This window comes from Astatotilapia calliptera, chromosome 7, assembly GCF_964374335.1.
Source record: "Astatotilapia calliptera chromosome 7, fAstCal68.1, whole genome shotgun sequence".
NCBI classification, from domain to species: Eukaryota; Metazoa; Chordata; class Actinopteri; order Cichliformes; family Cichlidae; genus Astatotilapia; species Astatotilapia calliptera.
Genome location: NC_137428.1, coordinates 64,369,641 through 64,386,311, shown reverse-complemented (window position 1 = coordinate 64,386,311; position 16,671 = coordinate 64,369,641). Strand labels below are relative to the sequence as shown.

At 42.2% G+C, this 16,671-nt stretch overlaps 1 protein-coding gene across 1 annotated transcript in view; it reads left to right on the top strand.

Annotated features, from left to right (window-relative positions):
• b4galnt4a (beta-1,4-N-acetyl-galactosaminyl transferase 4a) overlaps positions 1-16,671 on the top strand; it is a 153,352-nt gene that overhangs the window by 132,352 nt on the left and 4,329 nt on the right. The window contains exons 9-16 of the mRNA XM_026176454.2: positions 10,524-10,590; positions 12,375-12,539; positions 12,858-12,967; positions 13,518-13,618; positions 13,874-13,947; positions 14,031-15,549; positions 15,965-16,347; positions 16,468-16,621. Of these exons, the coding sequence (XP_026032239.1) occupies positions 10,524-10,590; positions 12,375-12,539; positions 12,858-12,967; positions 13,518-13,618; positions 13,874-13,947; positions 14,031-15,549; positions 15,965-16,347; positions 16,468-16,621 (2,573 nt within the window). The remainder of the gene's footprint in view (positions 1-10,523; positions 10,591-12,374; positions 12,540-12,857; positions 12,968-13,517; positions 13,619-13,873; positions 13,948-14,030; positions 15,550-15,964; positions 16,348-16,467; positions 16,622-16,671) is intronic.

Genomic DNA, 16,671 nt, shown 5'->3' with positions numbered 1-16,671 from the left:
CTGATTGGTCGGCGAAAATGTCGAAGGGGCGTGCTCGGTATTTTCCGGCAGCAGAGCAAGAACTCTTGAGTGAGGGATTTCAGGAGTTTCAGAGTTTAATTAAAACGCAAGAGAACACTGCAAAGGCTGCAAAAGCAAGGAGAGAGGGCTGGCAGAAAGTTGCTGACAAATCAAACTCGTAGGTAATTTAATAATAATAATAATAATGGATTGGATTTATATAGCGCTTTCCAAGGCACCCAAAGCGCTTTACGATACCACTATTCATTCACTCCCACATTCACACACTGGTGGAGGCAGCTACGGTTGTAGCCAGGCTGCCATATCGCGCCATCGGCCCCTCTGGCCAACACCAGTAGGCGGTAGGGTAGATCTATCATATGACACTATATTGTCCAATATCATATGGCATTATATTATATTATAATATGTTATATTATATCCCCTTTCACATTAGAGCCACAACAGGACCCACAAGAACATGGGAACAAGTAAAAGTGGAATACAGGAGTATTCTACAGAATGGTAATATTTATCTCTTAGATTGCTTTGCGTCTCTTGGCAAGGTAATACTGGCCTGTAATACTCTGTTAGTTTGTTCATAACAGCAACCAAGAAAAGGGCAGAGGAAAAAAAGACAGGTGGTGGTCCTGCACCCCCTCGTCAACAAGTTGGTTAAGTAAATAATATCCTCACGGGAAAATCGATATCTCTCTATGAGCACACTGTCGCGCTGAGCTAAAGGATCCTGTCTATCCCGCAATATACGCTGAATTCTGAGGACTCTCCTTATCAATCTTGCACCTTCCGCAATGGGCTGCTCGCGTATACGGACAGGACATGGCTGCGACAGACTTCCCAAATCCACCTTCGCTTTTATAGCCGTGGTCTCTCATCTTGATTACACGACGTAATTTACAATTACTACTCTGAAATATGAATTACATCTGTAATAATCACATACATGTAATAGAATGTTAATAGTACATTTCCCTTTTTTAGGAAATGACCTGTATGTATCTGTGTGAAATCAATAAATGGATCAGGTGCTGCATTGTCTTTAGTTACATTGATAATATTTATTTATGGTGAAACAGTGGTGGAATATCGCTGTTGCTTTCGTATAAATGAAGCGGACATACCTGCGTGGCCGCGATCTAATCCTGTTTACATAAAGTGAACCTGCTCCCGAGCAGGTTTACGCTTACGGCTCTGTTGCTATGACAGCAAGTCCCGGATGAGCTTCGGGGAACCGACTGATCCAGGATCACGCGAAATCGTCAACAATCTAATCCGGCTAACCTACTTAGCGAGGTACGAAGAACGGGCCCCTGTTCGGGGTTCTGTTTGTACAGTTATGTTTTGTTTATGTTGCCATAGTGACGGGTGACGCCCTCTCGCTGCCACGGTGTGTCCTTCCGGGGTCAGAGGGCGCTCTGTGTGGTGTTGTTGTTGTTGCTGTGCTGTTGCCCGCTGAGCAGTTAGCTAGCGGCAGTGTTCTTCTGCAGATGTCAATAAACGGCTGTGCTCCCTGGCTAGCTCACGGGAAGCAAGACCAAACGATACCTCCGTCTCCTCGTTGTCTGAGCTCGCCACATTGGTGTCAGAAGTGGGATGATGGTGGCACCCCATGTTCTGACCCGAGTGACTTTTACCCCGCCGGTCGTGTCTGGCCGGTGCGCCAAAAGAAGGCACCTGGACATTTGCATGACTTTGTGTGGGGTAATGGGGTCGTCGGGGACGACTGACCCCTTAGGTGGGGGCTATGTAGCGGGTCAGGGCTGTTCGGGGTTCTGTTTGTACAGTTATGTTTTGTTTATGTTGCCATAGTGACGGGTGACGCCCTCTCGCTGCGACGGTGTGTCCTTCCGGGGTCAGAGGGCGCCCTGTGTGGTGTTGTTGTTGTTGTTGCTGTGCTGTTGCCGCGCTGAGCAGTTAGCTAGCGGCAGTGTTCTTCTGCAGATGTCAATAAACGGCTGTGCTCCCTGGCTAGCTCACGGGAAGCAAGACCAAACGATACCTCCGTCTCCTCCTTGTCTGAGCTCGCCACAATATTTTAGTTCTGCTGAGCCAAATAAGACAGGTCAGGGTGAAGAAGTGACAGCCAAAGAAAAACTTACCACAAAACGGAAAAGTTATGACAAATCAGACTATAAGGCAAAAAGAAAGTGCAGCTTTATGGTTTCATGGACAAAAGAATTTCTGTGGCTGCAATATGACAAGCGAAATAACCAGGGCTGCACATCCGCAGCCGCGCATTCGCTGTCAAAATAAAAAATGGGCACAAGATAAGAAGTTGCAACGCGTGTTTGCATACATACGATTTTAAGGAGGAGGACAGACATTTGTTTAGAACTCTTAAAGATGTCGAAGAAGCTCCTTTAAGCAATTACTGTGATGTTCCTCCACCTCCAAAGAAATGTCAGAAGGAGTCCGAACCACAAAAGAAGCGCATATTCTCGGAAAAGTAGTTGCAGGAGGTGAGCTGGCTTCAAACAAATGATGAACGCACAGAGATGTGGTGCGGAATGTGCCGTGAAAATTTAATAAATGACAAATTAAAAAGGCATGAACATTTTTTTTGTATCGAAAAAATATTGAACCGTGACACCAAAGTACCGAACCGAACCGTGAATTTTTTGTATTGTTGCACCCCTAGTATATATATGTATATATGTATATGTATATATATATATATATGTGTGTGTGTGTGTGTGTGTGTGTGTGTGTATATATATATATATATATATATATATACATATATATATTCCATTTTATGTATTAGAAACAGATTGTTTTTCATTTGTATGTAACTATTTGATTAGTTCAGACTTTTCACACTTGTTGCGCTCACTGAGTCATTCATGTCTGGCACTTCATTGCTTTGGTCTTTTCTAGTAAACATTTTTTAATCCAAATTACCTGCACACCCATTTTTATTCATTTTTCTTTATGTAGCTGCAGTGTTTTTTGTCATGTACATTTGCCTTGATTTGAAACCTGTGTGATTTTTAGTGTGACTAACTAGTTTCCCCTCAGAGCACACATTGAGTCGCTGTAGACACAATCACTACAACATCCCCGTAATTGCTATGGATATTGGACTCATTTGTCTATTGGAAATGTCTGGTCTAAGAGATTTTGGTTAATGTATAATTTAACTGAGAAAATTAAACACCCCGTCTCTGTATCCACCTCTTCATCTCCCTTTGAATGTTGTCCCTTCATCCCCAGGCAAAACAAGATGATATGACGTGGAGAAACAAGCCACTGTTTTCGTGTCACTGACTGGGAATGGAAAGTGGCATTTATCCTCTAGAATGTAAATGTTTAGCTCTGTTTACTTGTCAATTGAAATAAGAGTATAATCATTCATGGGCTTAAATCTTTGTTTTCATGGTTTTTAGTGTTTTACTTAGTTTTTTGGCTGTCTGCATCCTGGTCAGCTTTCATTTTATGAAGTTTGTGCAACAGTATCAGCATAGCATCAAAACACCAGCAGTCCTTTGTTTCTGCTATGCTCTGTTGGGGAGATATTTGTTCAGAGCCTGTCAGGAGTCTCTCCTTGATGCTCTGCTGCCAGGCGCTTGTCAATGGGCAGCACCACAGCTCCACAGTACTTTCAATTACTGCCAGTGTTAAAATTCACACTTTCTCTCTTCCGACCAAAGCAACTTTTCTTGCATCTCATCAGTATAGGCAATATTTCCTTGCCTTTTCTTTCACCTCACATATGATCCCTCTGCTTCCAACGCACTTGTCACATTATTAAAATTAGATCTTTCATGATTAACATTTAAAACATTTACAGGAAATTATGAAGGCTACTCCAGGAAAACTAAAACATGTGGTGTAGACACAAAATCTGTTTAAAAATGAAATACATTTGTTTAAAAGTCACGTTAAGTGTAACAAAAAATGAAACCTGCGCTATTTAATACATTTCCATGAGACTCGTATTCGTATTAATATTATCATTTTTGGCTTGTTAGCAGCCTGTCAGTCTCAGTGCAGTCGTAGTTGCTATGGCCAAACAGTTGTCTGGCAACAGAAACACAGTCAGGTCAATGAAAGCACCTGTGCTTTGTTCTGGCTTTCATTCAAACTCATAATGAATCGTTACAAATGGTTTGTCAGGTTTATTAATTATCGTCCTAATAGGAAGAATTACGTCTGTTTCTTTTACTTCAGTAATAAAAACCAAGCTTTCTCGTACTATATAAGAACCTGAAAAGAATGCACAGCGTGATTTCAGAGCTATTTTCCTAATGGATATAATAGGGCCTGCTTACCACAGCCTTTTTCTTGAGCTGCTTTCGTCTCCATCCATTTATGATTAAATTATAACCCTGGGCAGTTAACAAAGGACACATAAAAACAAACAAGCCTTCCTAAGATAATATATTATTTACCATCCTCTATCTCTGTTCTAGCCTTGACCCATTTCTCAGTGCTTTCTGTCTGACAGTTCGACTTGGACAACAATCAATGTATGTTATTGTAACCACTCATATTAGGTAATTTGCATATTTAAACAACAAGTAATTATTTAAAATTGCATGACAAAAAATTGCATGGTGGGATGACAGGTGTTTACTTTAATTACACAAATATTATGTAGAAGTAGTAATGTTTAATAGGCATTGATCTGTAAATAACTGGATATGAGTAACTTTAGCCTATTATATTATATCAGAATAATTATAAGAAACTTAGTTTTAAATAGCATTAATATCACTTTGACCTTCAGATCAATCTTTTGAACTCAAAGAAGAGGTCAGAGGTTTTATACGGTGCTTTTTATATGTTGACAGTACACACCACATTTCTTTTAATGTCTAAGTTAGAAGGTTTTTAATCAATTTTCAACCAATAAATCATTGAGTTAATCTTGAAGACCTTGTTCGATGTAAACCAAATTTTCATGGATTGTTTATGTGACTCCATTCTACACCTCTACAAAGTTTTATCAGAATACATGTAAAACGAGCTATTGTATTTATAGGCAGAATGATGCCTATGAATACAAATTCTACCAAAAACATTAAATCCTTGGTGGAGCTAAGATTTGCAAATCTCATAAACCAATATTTAATTTACAATAGAACATAGAAAACATATCAGTTTAAAACATTTTACTACTTCATGAAAAATGTTAGCTCATTTGGAGTTTGGTGACAGAAACATGTCTACACACCCCCAACTCTGGAACAAGGGGCAAAGGAAAGCTGGAAAGGGAAACTGTGCTCAAAACAGCTGGAGGAACATTTTGCAGATGATTAGGTTAACTGGCAACAGGTCTGGTTAAGGCACCATCAGTGCTGAAAGTTATATACAGGTTTTAGAGCAGCATATACTCCAATCAAGACTGCTTTTTTCTTTAGGGAAGTCCTTGCATATTTCAGCAAGACGCTGCTAAACTGAATAGTCCAACTGTTACAAGAGAATGGCTTTGTAGTAGATGAGTGCCGAACTGGCTTTGCGTGCATTCAAGAATACATCATGAAATAAAAAATTATAACAAAGAAGACCCAGGACTGCTGAGCAGCAAAAAGAATGGGATAACATTCATCCTCCAACAGTCCAGCAAACTGGTCTGCTAAGTTCCCAGATGCTTACAAACTGTTGTTAACAGAAAAGAGGATTAAACATAGTAGTAATCTTTTTTTTTAGGTATGTTGCCACCATCAAATTTAAGTGAGCTAATATTTTTTAAATTTACAAATTTCATATGCTTTCTGTGTTTGTTGTGAATGATATACAGTGGGGCAAAAAAGTATTTAGTCAGCCACCGATTGTGCAAGTTCCCCCACCTAAAATGATGACAGAGGCCAGTAATTTGCACCAGAGGTACACTTCAACTGTGAGAGACAGAATGTGAAAAAAAAATCCATGAATCCACATGGTAGGATTTGTAAAGAATTTATTCGTAAATCAGGGTGGAAAATAAGTATTTGGTCAATAACAAAAATACAACTCAATACTTTGTAACATAACCTTTGTTGGCAATAACAGAGGTCAAACGTTTACTATAGGTCTTTACCAGGTTTGCACACACAGTAGCTGGTATTTTGGCCCATTCCTCCATGCAGATCTTCTCGAGAGCAGTGATGTTTTGGGGCTGTCGCCGAGCAACACGGACTTTCAACTCCCGCCACAGATTTTCTATGGGGTTGAGGTCTGGAGACTGGCTAGGCCACTCCAGGACTTTCAAATGCTTCATACGGAGCCACTCCTTTGTTGCCCGGGCGGTGTGTTTTGGATCATTGTCATGTTGGAAGACCCAGCCTCGTTTCATCTTCAAAGTTCTCACTGATGGAAGGAGGTTTTGGCTCAAAATCTCACGATACATGGCCCCATTCATTCTGTCCTTAACACGGATCAGTCGTCCTGTCCCCTTGGCAGAAAAACAGCCCCATAGCATGATGTTTCCACCCCCATGCTTCACAGTAGGTATGGTGTTCTTGGGATGCAACTCAGTATTCTTCTTCCTCCAAACACGACGAGTTGAGTTTATACCAAAAAGTTCTACTTTGGTTTCATCTGACCACATGACATTCTCCCAATCCTCTGCTGTATCATCCATGTGCTCTCTGGCAAACTTCAGACGGGCCTGGACATGCACTGGCTTCAGCAGCGGAACACGTCTGGCACTGCGGGATTTGATTCCCTGCCGTTGTAGTGTGTTACTGATGGTGACCTTTGTTACTTTGGTCCCAGCTCTCTGCAGGTCATTCACCAGGTCCCCCCGTGTGGTTCTGGGATCTTTGCTCACCATTCTCATGATCATTTTGACCCCACGGGATGAGATCTTGCGTGGAGCCCCAGATTGAGGGAGATTATCAGTGGTCTTGTATGTCTTCCATTTTCTGATGATTGCTCCCACAGTTGATTTTTTCACACCAAGCTGCTTGCCTATTGTAGATTCACTCTTCCCAGTCTGGTGCAGGTCTACAATACTTTTCCTGGTGTCCTTCGAAAGCTCTTTGGTCTTGGTCATGGCGGAGTTTGGAGTCTGACTGTTTGAGGCTGTGGACAGGTGTCTTTTATACAGATGATGAGTTCAAACAGGTGCCATTCATACAGGTAACGAGTGGGGGACAGAAAAGCTTCTTACAGAAGATGTTACAGGTCTGTGAGAGCCAGAGATTTTCCTTGTTTGAGGTGACCAAATACTTATTTTCCACCCTGATTTACGAATAAATTCTTTACAAATCCTACCATGTGAATTCATGGATTTTTTTTTCACATTCTGTCTCTCACAGTTGAAGTGTACCTCTGGTGCAAATTACTGACCTCTGTCATCATTTTAAGTGGGGGAACTTGCACAATCGGTGGCTGACTAAATACTTTTTTGCCCCACTGTATGGGTTCATAAGATTTGCATATCATTACATTTTGTGTTTATTTTACACATCATCCCAACTTTTTTGGAATTGGGGTTGCAAATAACATCAGGGTAGCGCCGCTCTCTTCTTGCCTTTTCCCCTAAGGCAGGCTTCATCAGGCTTGTTAACATCTGTCTTGTTCTGCTATGTACGACATGGAGGAAACAAGAGATGAGCTATACAAAGAACACAATGAACCTCTCTGTCCTCAGTCGAACAAATGGAAATTGACAACCTTTTAAATGTACCAAGGTGAGCTAGTACTAGCATAAAAGTCATTATTCGCAAGAATAAATCAAACAAATAAAGTGCTTAATTTCTGTTAATTTTATTTGACCACAAATCTCAAGTGGTTTGTATGTAAACTTGAAGCGGTCAGTTATTTTCATTATGTCATTTCTACTTATGTGTCACATTAACAAAACAACTTTTTATCGATAGAGCGTTGGGCTCTGGTGCAACTGATTGAATTAAGGTAACAAATACAGCAGCCAGCAGTCAGTCTTCTCAGAAGCAATAAACTCCTAATCGTTGAATGATAAAAACAAATAACAAAAGCTGCGTGTGTTATTCGGTTTGTTATCAAACCATACACTAAGAAGGATTAAAACCCTCTTTTGATCATCAGATTGAAAACAGAATCAAACCTTTATATATCAGTCGGTGGTCTAGCCTGTGTGAAACAACACTGCCTGTTGTTCATTGTCATTTTGTTTCCACTGTTGGTACTTTTTATTATTTCCCCTTGGATATTGATTTTTTTCTCCCCCTTTCTTTTGAACTTGCAGGGCTAGTGAGCGCACCTCTGCTTTTTCCTGCTGTTTCCTGTCAAAAGTGTTTTAAAGTAAACACACCTGTACACACAAGACACACTACATTTACGCTTTCATAAAAGATGCTGTGTGTCTCCACACATGCACACGCACACCCGCTGGGTTGGAGGAATTCATTAGCAAATATATGAGGTCAGCCAATGAACAGAAGTTCACATATTTAGAAAATGGGCCCTGCAGGAGCACAAGTGTTGTGTGCCTCATCTTCACTTAAGGCTGATGACACATCAGCGGTGCTGTGCTCCACTGAGCTCTGGAAAGGGTTGTGTTGACATTCTTCCTAAACGCACTGCTGAAACACGCTCCGAGCCACAAGTCAAAGCATCAACTGTCATTGTCTCTCATTTTAAATTTCACAACATCTTTCGCTTGCAGCTTTGACCTGTAAAGCTGAGCCATTTTGAGTTGCATTTCTTTGGCGAAAACAAACGGGTCTGTTTTTTTGTTGTTTTTCATTATACATTCCAGAAATGCAGCTACGCAGTTACAGCCTACAGTGAAACAAAGTGGCGAGACGCAGAAAAAGAGCTCCAAAATAAGACTGTGACATGTGATTAAAAGTAATGCGAAAAAGGAAGTAAACCTTGAAATAGGATTGATTCATGTATTTTTTAGTGTTGAATGGATGATCACTCGAGTTTTGCTGTGTGTTCTGGCGTGTAAGAATAACAGAAAGGTTGGCTGCATTTTACACTGAATATGTGGTGTCCACTTTTTTTTTTTTGTCCCTCCTGGAGTTGGGTTGTGGAGCCTTCTGGCTTGACCTTGAAGACGATCACCCTGAAATGACAGCAAGATAGTGAAGCCTTTGCTGGCCTGCTGGGCCACCCCCTGGTGCTTTTCTGCATGATGTTACCCTGTGTCCTTATTTATTGTTCTTTAATGCACTACATGCACTTCTGCGGTTATGTGTGTTTCTGAAACAATGCTTTATTGGCGTGTATCATTTGCATACAGTATACAGTGCCGTGAAAAAGCATTTTCTGCCTTTCTGATTTTGTACTTTTTGTATATATGTCACATTTAAAAGTTTTAGATCCACAACATATTTTAATAATAGATAAATATAACCCGAAGAAATACAAAGTGCTGTTTTTAAATGGTGATTTTATGTTTTAAGGGAAAAAAATATTCAACCCTCTAGTGTGTCTGAATTAAAACACTTGTGCAAAGGAGAGTGGGCTGAAAACGTCTCCACAGCCTTGTGAAAGACTCATCGGTAGTTATCGTAAATGCTTGATGCTTGCAGTTCTTGCTGCCAAAGGTAGCAGAACCAGTTATTAGGTTAAAGTGATAAATGGTAAATGGACTGGTGCTTATATGCACTTTTCTACTCAATTTGAGCACTCGAAGTGCTTTCTTACTCCAAATCTCATTCACACGAATGCTTTTTTTTTCTATGCCTAAGCACTTTTAACTTTCACGCTCTCAGAGGCAACTTGGGGTTCTGCATCCTGCCCGAGGATACGTCAACATCCAGGTTCTAGGAGCCAACTTTATTTCAAAGAGTTTTTATTTATCTGGGTTAATTTTGCCAAATATGTGACAAATAGCCAGAAAAAAAGGAACCAATACGGTAGAGGGAGAAACACTGTTTCGCAGCACTGTAGATGTTGTAAATGCCTTTCTAATTTCAGAATTTGGTGCTACACTCAGCGCTTCATTTGTGATAAAATGCCCTAAAATCCAAAACAGTGTGCATGTTTTTATGCCGTGCATACACTGGGGGCATTTGCATAAGCCTGAGGAGGGTGTTTATATTTGTATTCTCAAGCTGAGGGTTGGAAAATGACCTGTCTCCTGTGATTATATCCTTGGTAACTAGAAGTGACGAGGTAATTGTGAAATCTATTTAAAAGAATTGTAGCTTGCCTCTCTGTCTCTTTCTCATCCCCTTTTTATTTCTCTCTCTCGCTGCTGTTTTCAGGTCATTACTACATCGTTTTTCTACACCTACTCATCCCCGTCTTATCCATACAGCCATGTTGTCTCTTTGTTCATGGTCTATTTTCTTTGTTTGTCATTTTCCTCTTGTTTCCTTTCCTTGCTTACACCTTTTGTAAGGATGTATATGTCCTACATTCTTTATTCTGTTTCCTCTTCTGTCTTCAACTATGTGTGTTTATAGAAAAACCCTGCTTCAGATCGATCCTGTGATGTTGTTAAGATCAATAACACAGAGTGTCACAGCTCAGGCAGCAAAGACTGATGGACGATTTCTGCTCGCCGTATACTTTGAACATGTTGGCATTTAGTTTTCTCGCTCAGTCCCTTTTCTCTCACTCTCTGCTCTCACACACAGTGGCGTCCGTTCCTGCCTGGTCTGAAATATGAAGTGATAGACTCGGCCTACATCTCCCTCTACACAGGTAAGAGCAATTCATCAAATTTGTGTCATCTTGTCGTGGAATCTAATAATTTCATGATTAATTTTTTGTATTTATTGGCATTTACACACTGGACTTTGTTAATAGAAAATCTGCTGAAAATGCTCAGCTGAGAGCTTGCCAAAAGGAAAGGCTCAATCATGCCATAGAAACAACCTATTTAAACCAAAATGTTCTTCTGTGGGTTCACTGCAGATGTCAGTTTGAGAACACAGCATGTATTCCCTACGTGCGGCTAAAGAGAAGTTTCAGGATCTAATAGATGATCTATTTTCTTCCATAGGTGTCATTCTTAGCAGAAATGAGAACACTATCTCCAGAGTAGATGTCTAACCTTTATAGCTCCAAGAATAGTAATGTGTCACAAAGATTCAGCATCGTTAACAGGGGGAAATGCCAGCTGCACAGAAAATGATGTGTGGAGTTGTCATCTTGGGCAAAGCTGCAGTGTTATGTGGATGCATGCCAAATCCTGTCTTCTTGTTTATGACAAGCTGTGACAGAGAGGAATGAAGCCTCGTACCATATATGAGGTCACCTGCTGGATTCGAGCATTACCATCTCCTCATCTGTCTCCCGTCCTCCACCCATCCATCCCTTCTCCTCCCTCATGTCACTCTGCCTCCCTCAGTTGTTTTTTCCATTCACTCACTCTGGAAATTATTTAATAATCCTTCCTGTTTGAGCAAAAACATGCATCTCTTTGCTCTGGGACACCAGTTAAAGTTGTAGGACTTTGATTCTGCAATCAGTGTTGCATTGTATAAGTGGAATACTTGCACATAAATTTAGAGGTATTTTGTTATGTACCTGAAAAACTATCCCAAGCTATTTTTATGTCTTTCATTGTGCCACGCTTCCCTCTGCTCATGCAAGTGTTTTTCTGTCTATAGTTTCAAAATAAATTCTTACTGGCACAACCTGAATTGGAAGCTCCATTTGTGTAATAATGCCACAGATTATGTTTCATAATTTAAGTGAAAAAACACCAAAGATGCAGTCAACTTAGTTGCTATAAATGTGTAAAGTTAAACAAGCATTTTTTTCTTTGGTTTCCTTTGTTTTTGTTGCAAAGATCCATCTCAATATCTCTGCTGCACATAAATGAATGCTGTGGTTTTGATGATAATACAAATATATGAAAAATGATGCAATTTCTTCACAGGAAGAAAAAGGGGTTCCATTATTTTGCTGATCAACGAGCCCATTAGTCAACATTTGCAAGACTTGTGTGTAGTAAAAACCAGCAGTGTGATCAACAGATATCTTATTGTTTGGGAAAAAAAGAGAGAAAGATGGTGGACACAATTCACCCTCGTGAGGATAAAAATTATGCTGACCACCCTGTTAATTATAAAGCACTTCTCCCATCAGGCATTGCCACTGACATGCCATTAATCACGCGTGCGCTCTCCTCCTACCCTGTTATCGATTGGTATAATTATGACTCGGCTCTGTTCTGCTTTTGTTTGCTTCAACTTTTTTCTGATCCTTCACTTCAGCTTTTGTTAGGGTTCTCCTCCTCTTCCTCTGCTTCCTTTGTGCCATCTCCCCTCTGCTTCTCCTTCTGTCTCTTCCTTCCTCAGTCGCCACCTCGTCATAGATGGTAGCGATTTTGCTGTAATTGTGGCCCAAATCATATCTTCTTTTAAACATTAAATATCAAATTTGTCCATTGTGAGGAGCATAAAAAAGGAAATGAGATAAAGAGTCTTCCTCTTTTCCGCTGACTCTAACTTAATGTCTCTTCACTGCTTTTTTTCCAGATGAGTCCAATCTGAAGATGAACAGTGTGGACCACATCCCTCAGACCTTGGCCAGTCACATCCGTCTCCCAGAGGAGACACAGCCTCAGGGTCTGGAGGGAGGCCGTACCATCCTGCATGGAGCTGATATGCTGAAGCCGGATCCCAGGGACACCTTCTATAGCAGTAAATCTGCCATTCATCATTTCAGGCTGTCCTCTTTCTCTGTCTTCATCCTGATTTTCTGGCCTGTCGTTTTCTCTAAATGCCTGATTGTCTGGCTCGATTGTCTGCAGTTGTCATCTTAGCTGTATTCAGACTGTAATTTCATCCAGTAGGCTGTGTTCCATTTTTTCTGGATTTTCCTGCTTTTTTTCATCACTCACCTATCTGACTCTTAGATTTTTATTTATTCATTTATTTAAGTGTTCTATACACACATTGGTTTGGCCTAGTTGTTGAATAACTGCCTGCCTCTTCCTGTCACTCTCTGTCTCTTCTCAGCCCCTATGATTGATCCCTCTCGACTGGAAAACGTTCTTCCGGCCTGTCTTTACTCTCCAACCTATGTAGTCAAAGATTTCCCCATTGCCAGATACCAGGGCCTGCAGTTCGTAAGTCACTTTCCATCTGGGTCACAAAAAGAGTGACGCTTTTGTTCGAATCAGCTTTTATTTTTCGACAGTCAGCTGTTGCTAAAAGTAGACTAGCGGGGTCATCAGAAATGTGACCAGATATGGTAGTGGCCCTTAAAAAGTATTCCCAGTGTAATATCCCGATCAACTGCGCAGCAAACAGAGAAACAGAGAAGCTACATCTGTGCTGATTTGGATATCGCCACTGCATCTCTCCCTTTGTGTCAAGCACAGCATAAACAAAGTAAGTGGAGGGCAGTGTTGAGCACTGCTCCCCCCTTTAGGGCAGCACAGGTTACTGCAACATCTGCAAAGATGAACGATAACTGGTATGAGAGAGAGATGCAAGTTACACAGCAAATCCATTTCAGATTAGACAAGAATGACCTTAACAAAATGCAGCATTATATAAAGTGACTGGTTGTAATTAAACACTGTCACAAAGTGCACATAGTTTAACCTAACTTTTCCTCCTGTCACTGTTTTCTGGGGCGATTGCATTTTTGATTGACATGTCTCTGTTTATCAGGTCTATCTGTCTTTCGTCTACCCTAATGACTTCACGCGCCTCACCCACATGGAACGAGAAAACAAGTGTTTCTACAGAGAGTCCCCTATCTACTTGGAGAAGTAAGGGCATTATTACTTTTATCTCTTAGGGAGGTATGGGAACATTTGTCTTTGTCTTGTATATATGAGCGCGTACACTGATTATGCAGAATAAGTGTTCAAGTGTCTGTGAATCTGATGGCAGTGATTCATGTGACCCCTCACTAAGAGATTAAGTGTATTATGCTGCAAGGCACATCGAAACTTCAACCTTCTGTTAATGCATGTGGCCGTGTGTGTGCGTGTGCCTGTGCTGCCTCTTGTTTTGTCTGCCAGGTTTGGTTTCTACAAATATATGAAGATGGATGAGGAAGAAGATGACAGGCCGTTCTTCTTCCCGAACCCAGATGGTAACTAATAATGAGCAAACACATGCACCCACCTGCACACGTACAGACTCTCATTCAACTTTAAGTCTCTTTCGTGTCCCCAGATTTCCTAGAGGAGGAGGAGGTGGTAGATACAGAGGATGAGGCAGAGATTGTTGGCACACAGTCACCCAAGAAGCCCTCTTATCCAAGCCAGACCAGCCATACTTCAAATCCCTCCTATCGGCAATCAAAGTCTGAGCCCACACCAGCTGGCCGAGACAAGGAGAAAAAGAAGGAGGATCCTAATGATGAAGAAGATGAGGGCCCAGTCAACAGTATCATACAGCACAGAGAAAGGAGGCGTTTTCCTCGCAGAGACAGACAGATGGATAGGGATTTGGACAGAGACTGGGGGAGAGATCATACAAGGGAGAATATGAGAAAAGACACGGGGAAGAGACTGGAAAACATCGAAGCAAGGGTTCTTCAGCCTGATATCGAAAGCGTGGTTAGGGGTCGCTCTCTGTCCTGGGTCCACACTGATTCTGCAGAACTAGACCCTGCCAGGAAAGGCGGAGGAACAGGTGGCGGAGAAGACAGGGGAGTTGACACACGGACTAAACTCAGCAAGTCTTCTCTTCTCTTTCCCCAAAAGTCGTCCCTCTCTGCCCTTGCTAGCCGAGCCAGGCAGATCCTCAGCAACTCTGCACATGGCAACAACCTCCACGATAGGCTTCCCGGGAGCAAAAAAGAGAAGAGGGAGGAGAACAAGATCTACATCACCAGGCCCAAGCCTGCAAGGGAGAGAGAGAAGGAGAGGGAGCAGCGGCGAGAGAGGAGGGACGAGAGGGCATCTCGCCACCCTAGAGAGGTTTTCCCAGGAGTCTTTTTGTATCAGACTGGAAAGACCACCAGGCTGGTAAACCTGGGTGCCAGGAGACGTGGTGGGGGAGGCGTAACAGGAAGTAGGAGTCTGATTAGTGCGCCTCAGCTCTGGCCTAACCCCCCTATAAAAGAAGGTAAGGCTTCTCCTCACAATGGAAGCACCAACACACACAATGAAAGTGTGGTAAAGTCTTCTAACAAGGCAACAGGGGCAAGACAGCCAGAGAAAAGCAAAAGCAAAGGAGAGCACCGGGATTTAAAGACTACTATCATGGCTGACCCACCCAGTAAAGAACACCACCTAATCGAACCGTCCTCTCACCGCGGTCCCCCTCATCCCTCTGTTACCCCACCAAGATTAAACTTTACAGACAACACAATCCAAGGTCAATCACGGGTTACTTCTTACCTGCGAACCTCAGAGATTACAGAGTCCCAGCAGCAGCCAGACCCCAACCCTCCAGATATCGACCAAGAAACAAACCACTCTAATCCTGATCCCGACCCCGAGCCAGAGCCAGAGGAGGGTGAAATGTCAGATTACAGCTACGAGGAGGTGGAGGCTCGGCCAGGTTGGGCAGAGGAGAGCATTAACTGGCAGAGGACTTTCTCGGTCAATCCGATGGACTTTGAGCTTCTGCGCTCTGACTGGAATGACTTGCGCTGTAATGTGTCTGGGAACCTGCAGCTAGCAGAGAGCGAGGTGGTGGACGTGCTGGCACAGTACATGGAGAAACTCAATGAGCACAATGGGGGGTAAGCATGGCAAAATGAAATAAAACAGACAAGGTCTATGTTTCCCTGCATCCTTGTTAGTTTAGGTGTGGTACTTATGCTAATCGTTATATAAAGCAAAAGGTAATTTTGCTGCAACATATTGCTCATGTCCTGGTGCTTTGAAGTCTTGCTCTCAGTCTTCAGTATGCTGATTACAATTTTCTTCAGTAGTTCTTGCAAAGCTCGATGTTATTTGTGTGAAGTAGCTTCTCTGTTGTTATTTTCATCATCCATGCTAAATTCAATGTGCCACAGATAATGAGAATCAGCTTTTTTGAAGTGGTTTGTACACACAAACAATAATGAATCCACTTGTGCCAATGATGTAAAACGTTGTATTCTATATGTGCAACCTCTCTGTGTATTTTCAATATTTTCTGTCTGTCTGCCCTAGGATCTACACCCTGTTGCGAATTATCAACGTTGAAAAGCGGCGTGACTCGGCAAGAGGGAACCGGTACCTCGTGGAGCTGGAGCTTATGGAGAGAGGACGTAGCGTGGTACGCCTTTCAGAATACATTTACCTGCTCCTACACCGCAGCAAGCAGGGGGAGGAAAGTTTAGAGAACACAGACTCTGCCCCTGCCTCAGCACCGGCTTCGGCCCTCTCCACTGCCACTCCCAGCCTCACCACCCCACCGCCTCCTCCTCCTCCCACCAAGTCGTCTGGCCAAGCAGCAGCAACACCCTGGAGCACTGCATATGCTAAGCCCCTGCTATGCCAGCCAGTCATGCTCCAATGGAGGAAAGATGTCATGGTACACTTTGTGGTCCCAGGTGAGTCAAAAGTTAATCCAGGGCAGATTCAGCATCCTTCAGATGAATAATTTATTTGCCTATACTTTCTTTGTTTTCTCAACTTGCTGTCCTTTTGCCTTTGGTATTACTGTTCTTCAGTAAAAAACCAGGCTCGCTGGGTGCAGCAGTTCATCTCTGACATGGAAAATCTTCACCGGCAGACAAAAGATGACAATTTCAGCATCATCATTGTGGATTTTGAGAGCGAAGATATGGACGTGGAGCAGGCACTTCGAGAGAGCAGTGTGCCAAGGTGTGTGCATGCGACACGAGGAGCTGTGTGCTGTGACTTTTAATATTTTG